Source organism: Psammomys obesus, unplaced genomic scaffold, assembly GCF_907164565.1.
Source record: "Psammomys obesus unplaced genomic scaffold, mPsaObe1.curated_primary_1811, whole genome shotgun sequence".
Taxonomy (NCBI): domain Eukaryota; kingdom Metazoa; phylum Chordata; class Mammalia; order Rodentia; family Muridae; genus Psammomys; species Psammomys obesus.
The window spans coordinates 44,915,205-44,930,012 of record NW_026587216.1 but is presented as its reverse complement, the minus strand read 5'-3'; the positions used below and the strand labels follow the sequence as shown (position 1 = coordinate 44,930,012).

At 37.1% G+C, this 14,808-nt stretch overlaps 1 protein-coding gene across 1 annotated transcript in view; it reads right to left on the bottom strand.

Moving 5' to 3' along the window:
* Nucleotides 1-225: 225 nt before the first annotated feature.
* The window catches only part of Calb1 (calbindin 1), a 23,428-nt gene continuing 8,845 nt past the window's right edge, over nucleotides 226-14,808 (bottom strand). Inside the window, exons 4-11 of the mRNA XM_055603612.1 lie at nucleotides 10,779-10,862; nucleotides 10,639-10,695; nucleotides 7,498-7,575; nucleotides 5,606-5,661; nucleotides 5,476-5,515; nucleotides 5,298-5,351; nucleotides 2,220-2,291; nucleotides 226-1,893 (exon numbers count right to left, since the gene is read on the bottom strand). Of these exons, the coding sequence (XP_055459587.1) occupies nucleotides 1,780-1,893; nucleotides 2,220-2,291; nucleotides 5,298-5,351; nucleotides 5,476-5,515; nucleotides 5,606-5,661; nucleotides 7,498-7,575; nucleotides 10,639-10,695; nucleotides 10,779-10,862 (555 nt within the window). The 3' untranslated portion in view covers nucleotides 226-1,779. The remainder of the gene's footprint in view (nucleotides 1,894-2,219; nucleotides 2,292-5,297; nucleotides 5,352-5,475; nucleotides 5,516-5,605; nucleotides 5,662-7,497; nucleotides 7,576-10,638; nucleotides 10,696-10,778; nucleotides 10,863-14,808) is intronic.

Genomic DNA, 14,808 nt, shown 5'->3' with positions numbered 1-14,808 from the left:
TGGCTAAATCATTTGAGGAGAAATAAATCTCTGAATATTTGTATCTTCTGGGATTTCTTTGCTGGTTAATCTTAAAAATTCCTCATCCTTAAAAGTCTTGTAGTCATTCACTGAGCAAAGTTTTTTATTAGAGCTCTTAGGCTATAATGATTCAGGATACCTATATCTCTACCCTTATTGATAATAGATTACACGCCAGCTAACGCTTTGGTGGAGAAACAAATATGAGAAAGCAATGTAATTTTATTTATTCTTAGTAGTTAAATTCAGTCTAATGTCAAATACAAACTGCAGCAAAGCCAACGGATCATTCCTTCCCATCCGGAGATATGGTGGGTTTTTGTTGTTGTTTGTTTGTTTTGTGGCAGATCCCTTTTCTATTCATTCTTGAGGTAAAGAGTCCATACTTTTTGTTGTTGTTATTTGTATGAATTGGAAGAAAAGTACTTAATGGGAATATTCAAGCTGACCTAGATCTTCATTAACTCTTTAGTGATAACTATAAATTTCACAGATTCTCTCATTTGTTTTTTACCTCACAGTAAAGAATCTAACGTCATGAATATCTGTCACCAATAATCAATATAGGCTACCCCAACTAAAATATACATGGAGTTGAGTTACATGTAGGTCAGTGAAAGGGTTAGAATATCATTTGCTAGATAAGATAAATGATTACACTTTTCTCATTCTATCTTAAACTCATCTGAAACTCTTCAGGTAGAAATAAAACTATTTGAATGCTGATCTCCATATGAAATATAGAATCCACAGAATATACAGGTTTTGATGAAGTAACATTCAATAATCAGGTTGCTATGAATCTTACATTAAAATTCAGTTACATAGTAAAAAATAGAGTAGTTATAGCTAGAAAAAAATATTTTCCGAGGCAGCAGATACCCTTGGTGGAAATGAACAATTTCTACATAGAAAATCCAGGAAGTATGCAAACTACACACCAGGATACTCAGTACATTGAATTTAATCAGAGAGTACACACAAGATATGACATAAAACAGCAGTTTACTAGAATAATTGTCATCCGGAACACATGAAAATAATTTAGAAAATGGGCTAAGGCCATACTCTCTGGCAGTAGACTTCTTGGAAATATAGGTATAGAATCAGACAGATTTATGTGCCATCTGGCTACCTTCCCTTGTCACCAAGCCAACTTGAGTGAATAGTGTGCTATCTCTTCAAGCAGTAGACATGCCACCGATCAGTAAACTAAATCTCTAGAAATAATGTTTTATAATAAACTAACTATTGATATTTGGTGCTTCAGACTCAGAAGCACACCCCTTCCACTAGGTGGAAACATCACACAAGTACTTTGTAGGACAGCCCTATGATAGTCTAAAATAAAAATGCTTGGCTTGTCACGAGTTATTATTATTATTTTTACTCAGTGACAGATGTGCATTTACACATCTGACATTGAATCTTTGAGATGAATCCTGGTAGAAATTTTAGGGAAATCCACGTGCTCAGCTCTATTTATGAAAGCAAAACCATGTTAGACTTATTTTTTTTAGTTGATTGTACTGACTGGCCCAAGCATGGACTTTCTTCTTTTCATTTATATGGTTACAAAAACTGTACATTACAAACAGTATAGAAACAAGCAGAAAAGAATGTGCCATACATCCTGGATAATTCTCTATATGCAATAGAATTTACAGATATAAAAGAAAATACAGCCTACTCTTTTATAGCGCACAGTTATGTTTTTAGATACAATGTATCACTAGCAAGTGGTTGTGGCCACCAACTCTAGTTGTCCCCAGCAGAGAGAATAAGAGCAAGATCTGTTCGGTACAGCTTCCCTCCATCCGACAAGGCCATTATGTTCTTCTTGTATGTAGTGATATTGTTAATATCCAAATCCTGTATAGGACATAGACAGCATTGTAATCCAATAAATGTGGACATTAACTAATCACTGGCCAGTGACAAAATTTGAGAAACTCCTTGTTACATCAATACCTTAAGAAAAGATCTTTTGTAAGTGTGAATAATTATAAGGTTATTTCTAAACCAAATCTGCTTGTCATAGTTTACTGATTGTGCTAGACTCAATTTGAGTTAAGAAATAGAATCAGCTCCTGTCCTCTGCAAATTCTTTGAGTAGATTCCCACAACAGGTACATGGTTGTTTCTGGGCAATTCCCTAAAGTCTGTTTAGGAAATAACGAGCATAAAAATGGAGTTACCTGTTTGTTCTTCTCGCACAAATCTTTCAGTAAAGCATCCAGCTCATTTTCGTCTATGTACCCGTTGCCATCCTGAAAAGGAGACGTGAAACAGTACGCACTGGAATTAACTGCAGTCCTCAGAAAACCCCTCTCGGCGGGTATGCCAACACGCTGTTCTTAGGACAGAGCCCTTAGCACATTTCTATAGTTGCAAAGCAGGTGAGTGAGCACTTACATTTGTGAAACAGACTGAGCCCTTCCTAAGCACTTTCACATTTAACACTTCATTTTATGTTGGAAGTGTCTTCAGGTGCAATAAGTGAATAAATAACATAATTCTGTGACAAAGGAGAGCACAGTGGCTTGGAAGCCATGGCTGCTTAATGTCACTCCAGCAGGCAGCCATTAATTCTGAGTCTAGCTAGGTCCAGCAATACAGAAATTAGAAGCCAAAGTCATGAACGAACAGACTCACACCCAACTTTCCTCACACACGAAGTTCCCTCTTTTTCTTTTTTTCTTTTTTTAAATGTGGGAAACCCCTGTGGAATGTTTCCCTAGCATAATGATATTCCTCTGCCAGGGAATATCATGATTGTCTCCCATTTACAAACAGGTTTGTGGCTCAGAGGATTTAGGTTCTTCATTCAGATTCTCACAGTGTAATGCTGTAGGCTAGCATCTGAACAAGTTTGTGCAATGACCTGGTTCTTCGTTCTGTGGAATGAAAGACTTGCTGGTGTAATTTCAGGTGCCCGTGCTTTTTAAAAAATGTGAACCTTTAGTTTGAGGCTCCTATTTTTTTTTTTATGAATACTATTTTCTTTTGGTTCAAGGGTGAAATTGTACACATGTTGGCATTAGTAAGTAAATTTAGCAAAGTCATAAGATATAAAAGTGTACATCTCCATTGGATGTGGCGGCACACGCCTTAAATCCTAGCTCTTGGGAGACAGAAACAAGGGGATGTCTGTTCTAGCCCAGCCTGGTCTACAAAGAGAGTCCAGGACAGCCAAGGTTATGGAGAGAAACCTTGTTTTGGAAAACCAAAAACAAAATATAATGTACGTCTAAAAACCAGCTCTGTTTCTAAACATTAACCTTAAACTACATGAAAAGAAATTAAAATCCCTTTTGCAATAGCGCTAAAAATAGAATAACCTGCTTAAGAGTAAACTTAGTAGTGGAAGTAAAACACATGTACGCTGACAGCTATACAGCTCTGATGAAAGAAATAGAAGACAGTGGAGAAGCTCCTGGAAGACTTAATACTGTCAAAGTGTTCATATCATTTAACTTTAAAGACCCATGGAATCCCTTTCCAAACTACAATGGTATTTTAAGAAGAAATATAAAAGATACAACTAAAGGCCATACGTAACCGAAAAAGACCCAAAGCTGAACTAGTTTAGAGGGAAGACAAAGAATGAAAATGGAAGTGTGAGGCTGGTACGGTTCAGTGGCTAACAGAGGCTGCAGCATGCTTCTCTCACAAACAAACACATGTGAGAAAAAGCACCAGCAGTTTCTGATTTCAAAATATAGTAGCCAGTTATAGTAACTAAAACATTTATTATTTAGAGATTGATACATAGAAGAATAGAATAGAATAGAACAGAATAGAACAAAATAGAGAGCTCAGGAATTTGTCTACATATATAGAATCAACTGTCTTTCACTAGGAGGTTGAGTATAGGGACAAGGATTTGTCTTCAACAAAAAGTATGGGGAAAACAGTGTATCCACATGCAAAGGGAGAAAAAACTTGGACCCCTGTTTTTCATCTGGGCAAAAATTAACTCAATGCAAGTATTTAAATCGTGAAGATATAAAACTCCTAGACCCAAGCATGGTGACACACATCTTTACTCTTAGCTCTTAGGAGGCATAAGCAATGGGGCTCTGTGAGTTCAAGGCAAGCTTGCTTTACATAGCAAGTTCCAGGCCAGCCAGCATGGGACCCTGTGTCAAAAACAAAACCCAAACCAGACAATATAAATGTATAAAATCAATAAAAATTTCATCACATCAGTCTTAGCAGTGAACTTGTGGGTTTTGATCTCAGAGCACAGAAAACAGGAAGACAGTGGACTTCAGCATAGAAGCTGCAAAGAATCATCCAGAGTGAAAGGAAGCCTACAGATGGGAGAAGATACTTGCACTAATTCCTTACCTAAAGGGAATGTAATATTAAAATAAACAAGGAATATCTACCATTCACTAGTGTAAAATTAACATGATTTAAAAAAGGCCAAAAATGTAAATAGGTACTTCTTTAAGGAAGGTATAAATGGCTAATCAGTTTATGAAAAGATGATCAACATTACTGATCACCACAGAAATGCAAATGAAAACAAACGAGGTATCATTTCACAGTTGTAAGAATGGCTAAAACCATACAAGCAAAGGAAAGAAGTATTGTGAGGTTATGAAGAAATTGGAAACACTTGTACACTGTTAATGGAAAACCAAAATGCTATGGCAAGATAGTATGATGATACACCAAAGCACAGTGTACATACATTTCACTTTACTTATGAGCTAACACATAATGAAAAACATCACAATTCTGGTTTTTTATTGAAAAGAATAGGATCGCGAAAATTCTATATTCTATATTCTTTGCAGCATTTTTACAATAGGTAAGATGTGGAAACAAACTAATGTCTGTTGATGAATAAATAGATAAAGAACATGTATAAGAAGATCATAAATTCATGTATAATACAATATTATTCAGTATTTTAAATGGACACTCTGTATCTTATTATGATGTAGCTGAAGCTCAGAGCATGCAGGGAGAAACAAGCCTGTCAGAGGAGGGCAGTTACTGACCCGCTTCTACAATAGTGAAACACATGGAAACAGAAGAATAGTGGATGTCAGGAAAGGGGAAATGGAAATGCAAAGTCACCAGTTGGTGGAAAGTCTCAACTGTGTAAGGTAAGTCAGTTCTAAAGAGGTGCTCTACGGCCTGACTTCTATAGTTAGGAAATATTATATTTTACACACTTAAAAGCACAAGAGGATATTCATATTAATTTTTTTGAAAGTTTTGTTTAAAAGAAAAAAAAAAAGGAAAGAAACTACTTTTACCTGATCATATAACTCAAAGGCCTTATTGAACTCTTTCCCACACATTTTGATTCCCTAGGAGATAGAAGAGAGGTTCAGTTAAAAAGTGATATGTATTTCAGCTTGTTTCTCTTGACAAATCTCCCACCTTTTGACTTTTTATTGGCAATATTATTTACCATAAAGTAAAGCCAACTACCTGGAATTTAAGAAGGAAGTTTTCCTGCACTGGTAGTAACCTTTTGAGAGAAACACATGATGTTAATGGGTTGGAATTTTAGCTGATGTCCAGTTTATTCTAATAACACCTAAACAAGTCAGAGACATACCTGGCCATCTCTGTCAGCTCCAGCTTTCCATCGTTGTTTGAATCAAATAGCTTCAGCTGAAAGACATTGTCAGTGTTTGGACCATTGGGTTATGAATTATTGAATGAAGGAGACAAACGTTCAAAAATCAAACATCTTAGTTGCCTGCAGCACAAGTGCTACAGTACAGAATGATATTCCAAGCTTGTCTTTCAAAATGGGTTTTAAAGCACAAAATTCAACAAAATGTTACTTTGAATAATTTCAAATTATTTAATTTTCATCGTATACTAGAAACTTAACAATACTTCCTAACTTGCAATTGTACTTACACATCACATACTGAGACACACTCAGACATAAATTCATATACTTATTTATAAAGCATTCATTTTTAAGCATTCACATTTTTAAAAATAGTAAATATTGTCATAATGAGGGTAATGCTAATACTAAATGCCAAATGTAGCTTTAAAAATATTTTTCAGAAAAAGGCCATGGTAAATATAGTGCAGATAGGTTTACTTAATTCTTTCCAAAGAAAAAAGAAAGGTTTGAGGTGGTCTAAGAATTCTTTTTCAGAAGTATATAATTTTTTCAGTGTTTTGTACTGACACGGCATTTGATAGTACACTGACCATAAATTCTAATATTGTTGTACTGTCTACCAAGATACTGGACAATTAGATCACAGAGTTTAGTGCCCACAGGGAAATGTTTCTTCACCTATATATTTAAATTTAATTAGTCCTTGATTAATTGCTTCCTGGATTGGAACTGGTTTATGACATTTAATCAGATCTACTGGGCCAGTCCAATGGGGGGAAGCTCCCATCTGAGTAATTTTGAAAGGCTGCTTCAAATTCCTACCTGGCAAGGCAACTTTACTTTAAATAGAATCCCCTAAGACTGAGACAAACTAGAAAATTGGTAAATGTAGGTTATTCTCCACTTCTGAAAGAAAGAAGCAAAGAGAGCTTAGGTGCTGCCTTCATGATGCAGCAAGAATGAATGTCTTTCACCTGTTGCTGCTGCCGGAGAAGATGGAACTGGACTGAGGAGTTAAGTAACTGAAAGTAAACCTCAGCAGTACTCTACAGATCAGAAACCTCTAGAAGATTCTTCCTCAGGGTACCTCAAAATCTAACATAGCAGAGAAGTAACGCTTTATGGCTTATTTACTTAACCCCTGGGGTAAGGACTCCTAACAACTTTACAGTATGTAGAGAAAAATAAAAACATATATATTATTTGGAAATATAAACATATATATTGTTTAGAAATGTTGATTCTAAGGTAAGTTAAGATGAATAAACTACCTACTTGAGACAAGTAGATTGATGAATGTTTATTTTGTCTAGAATTCCATTAATTTATTTCCATTAGGCATCTCTGTTTAAAGAAGTTTTGTGGCTATGTTGTTCATATTTGATAAAAAATCGTGCTTATATGATTACCAAAACATCAGTTTTAAGGGATGTTTGAATCATCTCATTCATAGCACTGATACGATAGTCAAAATAATAATAAAAAAAATCAACGGAAAAGAAACTCATTTTCAGTAATTAATGAATAAAGTATCCAGCAATCCTCCTTACTCTCTAGAAAAGTCTATGATTTTTCTAAACTATGATAGAAATAAGTTGAGAATTTCTGTGAGCAAGGGTGATGTGACTTAAACTCTGTATAAATATAACGTGTATAGGCTATATAAATTAGTTATACTATTACTGTGGCTTTTAAATAAAAGTCATCTTCGGAGAGGGAAATGTGATGTCGGTGATTTATCTGTGGTTATGTGACACGCAAGCCATGATTTATTTGTTCAGTCCTAGGTAGCCTTGAGACTTAGCGGAAACACTGGCAACACGTTTAGTGCTCTCTTGGCTAAACCTTTTCTCGCTTAGTCTTACCATGAGGTCCGTGTACTCAGCTAGCTTTGTATCATCCACAGTCTTATTTGCTTTCTCTAGGAGGTCCTTCAGAAAGTTCTGTTGAGAAAAAGAACACTCAGAAAAATCTCATCTCATTGATAACAGGTAGTTTCCAACAGAGTATGCCTGCACAAATGCAAAGGAAACCTCTACGGTAAAACCAAGTGAGGAGGGACTGTGGAAGCCAGGTGGTCCTTGTGCCATCTCGGAATGAAACTACCTGCAACAGGCATAGTACCTGGCTCTTAATCAAGACCCAGTTTGTCCCAGTCAGAGTTGTGTTGTGCTCTTACAGTGGCAAATGAAGGAGGATGTGGACTGTGAAATGTAAGAGGATTTGAATTGAAACTTAAACCATCAGCCCAATGGATGCTTCTCTTCACCTGTATTTATATGACCTTCATGTTAGACCCATAAGGGTCTGTACCTCTCTAACCTGTGTGGAAAAATGTTCAGCAAGCTGGATGGAAATATACCTCCATGCATTTTAAATATGCATTTTCTGCCACACCCCTGCACACATTTTCCTGTTAGTTTGCAGATAATGAGAAGCCTTTTCTCCAGATGGCCTGGTGGTTAGCTTTTAGGCATCACAGGATCCATAGAGTCTTTGTTCAAATGCTTCCGCTGACTGTACAGACTACAACAGTTGGTAACAGCAAATCCTTGAGGGACATATGAATCATATTAAAACAGAGATTAATGTGGGAAGGGTGAAAACGATGATTATTAACTCAACAGTTGGACTTGGGAGCAAGTTTAATTTTTGTTTCACAGAGATAAAATGAAATAAAAGCTTTACAAAGGCTTGCCATATAAACGTCAGTGTGAATTCTGAGGGATGTAATTGCCTTTCATTTTCTCCACTGATGTTCATCTGCAACTCTTTCATTTCCTTAGAAAGTGAATTAAAGCAGCTGGGCAGACCTGTGCCCAGAGAGTCCTGGAGGGCCATTTCTTTGGATTTGACAGCACTCCATCTCCCTCGTTAAGGAGAACAAGCTCTGCTGGTCTGACTCCACTTTTTTCAAGGAAGGGCCGTTTCTTGGTCTGACACATTTATTTTCGCCTTGAACATTCTGCTTCAGGTCCAAAGTGAAGCATAGAAAATTCAAAGTTATCTGGTGGGGATGAGTTTTATTTTTGAGCCTTCTGAGGTTTTTTTTTTTTTTTTTTTCTGTCAGAGATTAATTGGGTTAAAAAGCCTCATCAGACACTGAAATGGTGGTCACAAAAATAGCCTTGAAGAAACCTTGGGACACTAGGATTCAAAGTCATATCTGAGAAGTGATTTTTTACTCTATTATAGATCTTAAAATTAGCTTTCTTTCCTTAAAATTAGCTTTTTTGAAGGATCCATTAAGAAAGAATGCCAACGTATCCTTAAAATTCTCCAGGGAGAAGGACTTCTCTTTAGAGTTTCTTTTCTGAGAATAAAATTTAGAACAAAGAAACAGACTTTGAGAATATTTTGAGGTCAGTATTGAAGCGAACTAGGTACTGTGATTAAGGTTTTTTTTTTATATATAAATAATTCTTTTAGTCTAAAAGAATAAAACTACAATAGTTTCCCCGTCACCTTGTGGAATTTAGTTGCAGAGCAGTGTGTTTCTAAAAGAGATTTTCAGGAACTTTATAGTGGCACTTTTTGTTTGTTTATGACAGGGTTTCCCTGTGTAGCCCTGGTGTCCTGGACTCGTTTGGACCAGGCTGGCCTCACCCCCACAGAGATCTGCAGGGATGCTGGGATTATAGGCATGTGCTACCGCGCCCAGCTAAAGTATTGGCATTTTAAAGAGGCTGCGGTTGAGTCTGTTGCAACAGCCTCATGGTGCCAGTCCATTCTCTAAAATTCTATCCTTAAACCATGTTGAAGTATGATTAAGAAAACGATGCACCCATTTCCCTACATAGCAGCAGCAGAAACAGCTCACAGTGAGTGAAACTTGAGGCATACAGTACTGTAGGAAAAAAATCCGTGTTATTGATATCAGCAGACACTCTAGGGCCTAGCCTAGGCAGCTCTGTAAGTCTGAAAAAGTTCCCCAGCCATTCTGAACTTCTGTCTCTCCATATATCGGGAGTCATAGCAAATTGCCTTGCAAATTTACTGAAGAATAAAAGCTGGGATGCATTTCAAATGCAGTACTGTGTCTGTGACATAAAGGCACATATTCAGATACTCAGTAAATATTAAGTTGCTTCCCATCTAAAAATTGAAATATTTTGTGCGTATGTGTATGTTTTGGTGTGAAGGCACACAGGCGCTATGGCAAGTATGTGCAGATAGAGAATAATTCTTCTTGCACCATGTGGGGCCCAGGAAACCAAACTCAAGTTGTCAGACTTGCCAGTGGGTGTCTGCTTTAAGGATGACCTGAAGATTTGTCCCGACATTATAATTGATTCAGATTTCTTTTCCATGCGTCCCTCTCCCACGTGACCTCTCTATCACTTCTGTGAGATTCAAACGGATAGATTGTTTATTTTCAAAATTTTATTTTTTTTCTGCAATTTGAATAATATATGTTGTTCAGAGGCAGCAGGTTGTATGCTGTGTCTTAGGTCTTTGAAATGGAGGAGTCTGGTATTAAGCATTACAGCCCAGAGTTCATTACTGTATGGCCTTCAGTAGGGTTCTTAACTTTTGTAGGCTTTTTGTCACATAAGGGTAATGCTTATCTCATATAATAGATGCAAAGATGAAATAAATATTCATAAGGTACAACACATCTGTCATTTTTTTAGGAGAAGATCTATTTATGCATTCAATTTATAAAAATAAAAGTTCAAATTTCAATGGAGAGTGGTAGCCTACTTAGCTGGCATCGTTAGCTACAACTATCTGTGTATGGATGACTATCATCCATCTATCTTACGTAACAACTCAGGTGCACCACAGAAAATGCTAATTTCTTGGCATGGATGAGCAGAACCTTGAGAAGTGCTTGAAGTCTGTCTTTCGATTTGGTGTTTCGTTAATGATGTGAAGAGTGGGTGCAAATGTGCCACTGCTCAACATAAGTTTCTTTTGTGGGAGGTTTTTAAAAAAGCTGCGAGTCCCTCAGCAGCTCATGATTGCACATGGAAGAAGCTTAGTCTCTGCTGTGATTCACTCACCTTAAGCTCCTCAGTTTCTATGAAGCCACTGTGGTCAGTATCATACTTTCTCCAAGTCTGTAAGAAATAAATAAGTCAATAAACCCTAACAATCTCTGTGCCTTCTAGCACCTTTCTTACAGGGAGGGTGATTTTTTTACCTTCATGAATTCCTCGCAGGACTTCAGTTGCTGGCATCGAAAGAGCAGCAAGAAATTTTCTTCTGTGGGTAAGACATGAGCCAACTGGAAAAGATGGAAAAACAGGATGAGGAGCCTGGAAAGAGGCCCATGCCATCACCTGCTGCTTCAGATCTGCTTCAACATGCTCTGTGTTGACTGAGAAAGTAGGAGCAGATAAATGTCAGCTGACTAGTAGAGCAGGAGAGGACAAACACAGTTCCCTTTCCCTTTTTGGTACTTTGCTTCTGCAAAATACTGAGGCACATTCCAATACCTACACCTCCAAGGACCTGGCTGTCTAGCAGAAAAGGTGGCTGTGGTGGACCACTTTTCGTCTGCTGCGCGAACATGCGGATGTGTGCTGCATAAGCGCTGTGCCTCCGGTCAGGTCTCGGTTTTTTTGGAGTGCATGGGATAGCACATAACATGGCTATAAAGTTATTCTGAAATAAATTGTGAGGTGCATGCGCGTAGATGAAAGGAAGGAAGAAAAATATTTATGTCTCATTTTGGAGAGAAACACAATGGAGATGGACGGATGACAGCCATAAAGCAGTAGAAAGAGGCGAAAGACACATCCCTGTAAGCAGGGGACACTGGACAGTAACAGAACACTCTTAAATTGCAGTCTCTGCTGAGAGGACTTCTGCTGCTTGAATCCAGGGCTCAGGTTAATTTTTGATCTTCACTGTTTGACTTTGTGGCGTTTTCTCTTAGATTTCACTCCATAATTTCAACACCTCCCCCCTTCTCCTTCTTTCTCTCTTTCCCCCTCTCTCTCTTGAGGAATAAAGAGACACAGATCCCATTTTAAGACCAGTATAATCTACTGCTTGTGGAGAAGGAGGGAGCTGGATTGATGGCTCCACTGTTGATGTGACTTCTATTTCTGGCTTTGCTGCTAATGAGCTGTGGTCCCTGGCCACTTCCCCAGCTGCATCGGCCCTCAGCATCTTCAACCACTAGAAAAAAAGAGGTGAAGGAGAAATGAACATCCCACGCTCAATATATGTGCTGTTGTGGAGGCTGACTCTTCACCATTAAAGAATGAATCTTCACATGCACATTTGACTAAGTTTCAGCAGTGGTTGGATTCCCTGAAGTACAGACACAAGCCTTTATCCTTTACACATGCTTTAAATCTGTCTAGATCCAGCTCATAGCCCCTTTTCTCCTGAACAAGTTTTAAGTGACCCCAGGCATGCATACTATAGATATTCAAACAAAACTGTTACTGATAATAAACCGTAACGATTTAGTTTAAAATAATTATTTAGTATAATTTTACCACTTACTGAAGATGAACTTAAATTGTTTTTACACAAAGATTAAATCTTGGCTGGATGTTCGCTACAGCAGGATGCAGAATATCTTCAGTCCTGTAGAATTGAATTATCTGGCAATTCCCTGAAGCATAGTAAAATTGTCATTGCCATGAACAATATTTCGTATAAATATGTAGTATAAAATGGCACAATTATATTTTTGCACCATTACAGAAATTGTTGAAAATTCTGACCTAACCCCAAGCCAGAATTAATTCAACATTTTTTTTTCTGTGAAACTCAATTCAACAACTCTAATGGAACATTTTAAAATCAAACACTGTGATACAATACGAAGGTAAAATAATTTGAGGTATGCTGGGGAATGACAGTGGAAAAATATTAGAACTCTTTGTTTTCTATAATTAAGCTACCATGCTTCTTGAAGAACAGAAAACTTCACGTGAATAGTAAAAAGACTGTAGTTCACAGTACATAACAGTAATCTTAGCTGGGGAGTTCAGGTGGTGCTACTTCCTGGCTTTGCATGGCACGGAGCATGCGCAGTGCCCGGTGACCGTGTGTACTGCACTAAGCATTCGGGGAAGTTGCACAAGGCCAAGGGCTGCCAGGAACATCCTGGGTTCATTACACCTTTAATTCTGAATTAACATTTGATTCTTGTGCGTGCAGAAAACTTTTACTGTTGTCAAGTTGTTTGTGATCCCCTGTGAGTCACTACCCCCAGTTTAAGAGGTTGCGGTTGAAAGTAACATCAAGGGCAGGAGATGTCAGAAACATTCCAGTAAAGCACAGGAAAGATTATCATGCTCTCTTAAAAAAAATCCCAACCTCTTAGGCCCATTAAGGCTTGAGGTTTAGTGTACAGCATCAGTTCACCTTCTGTGCACGCAGCCTCGTCTTCCTTACAGTTGCATATCTGTTCTTAAAATCATTTTGGTTTTAGATCTCTGAAAAATGGCTCGAATTACAATTCTGTTCATAGTCTTTATATATGGGGTCAGAGTAAGGTAAAAATCAATATAAATATATCTTGTTAGAAAATTTAGTACGATCCAGTCAGAAAATATCTTAAGTAGAATCAAAGGCCGTCAGTGTGCATAGATGATAACGCTTCCGGAAGGTAAGAATAGTGTTCTAGGATTTGCCAGTAATTTTAGAAATTAGATCACATTATGGTCCATAATTATACCTGCAGTGTGAAATTATGGATTGTATATCTATAATGTCTAATATTGTATTATTTTTTTCAAGTATCTTAATGCTACCTTCAGGTCTTGTCTCTATAGCTGACTTCTTTACCCATAAAATTCTGCTCCTCCAAAATAATATAATTCAATATAATCAAAGCCCAAATGTTTGAGCTGATGATGCTGAGATACTCATTGAATGATGTGATCTGGTGACTTGCAGACTTGGAAACCCAGTTAAATTTTATGATCGTTAATAAACTTAATTCCTCAGCATGCTTCTTGATGACTGTAGGAGGAGGAGTTGGTTATCCCTTTACTCTTAGAATGCAAATGAAGCTTTTGTTGGTGATTGCTCTGATAAGCTGTGCCTCTTTCCACTCACTAAAATCTAGAACTCTTTTTTTATTTTTATTTTTGTATGAGCTTTTCTTTCCTCTACATCTGTATGTGGGCCACTTGGGGAAAGCTGCTATATGTGATTTTCAGTATTGAAGAAGCCTGAGTTAGGCCCAGAAAGCAGGGCTCCACGGAAGCAAAAGGGAAAGAGGAGGGAGAGGGGCAACTGCAGACAAAGAAAGTTTTCAAGGAGAGGAGAGACAAGGACACTCCTCAAGCCTGATGTAGAATCCTGAAGATGTTCTGGAGAATGCTTCTTTAAAACTTCAGAGGATTTGAGGAGAGGGGAAAGATTTATCCAGGAGAGCAGTGAGGACAAGGAAGTAATAAAATAGAAACCCTAGGTCTTAAAGAATGAAGACATAGGTCGGTGACGAGACAAGTCGCCCAGATGGAACTTGATGGTAAGTTACATGTTAGACGCTTCTTGTGTGATGTGGGAAGTCTGTTCATGTTATGTCACAACTGTGCTTTACATAAGCATCACAGGAAACCGGAAATAGGCAATCTCAACTCTTATTACTATGTAATGTTTAATGCTTTGAGAGGTTCTGTCCCAGGCCATTTCAAAAAGAAACAAGTGTTTCTTGTTTGCGTCATATGCCTATCCAGAGTCAATGGAGCCCAGTATATCAGGTGCCTAGGATACATGCTTGGGATTTTCTTTTGATATATATATATATATATATATATATATATATATATATATATATATACACACACACACACACACAGATATATATATATACACACACACTCACACATATATGTTTTAAATTAGAAATAGTTTCTGCTGACATGCTAGTCAACCTTTAATAATATCATTTTATATATTACTTGAATTGTATAAACTATATGTTGCCTTAAACTAAAACAATAGTAATTTCTCTTAAAACTATACCAACCATTTAAACATAGAAAAAGTAAAAGAATGCACTACGTAGTAATGATTAGGAAAATTTACCCATCTTCATTTTGTAAAGTTTATGTAACTTACATAAAGATCAGAGATTTTTTTTCTTCCTCTTCCTCCTCTTCTTTCTTCTCCTTTTTTATTTCCTTGTCTTTTTTCTCATCTTTCTTCTTTCTTTCTTTCTTTCTTTCTTTCTTTCTTTCTTTCTTTCTTTCTTTCTT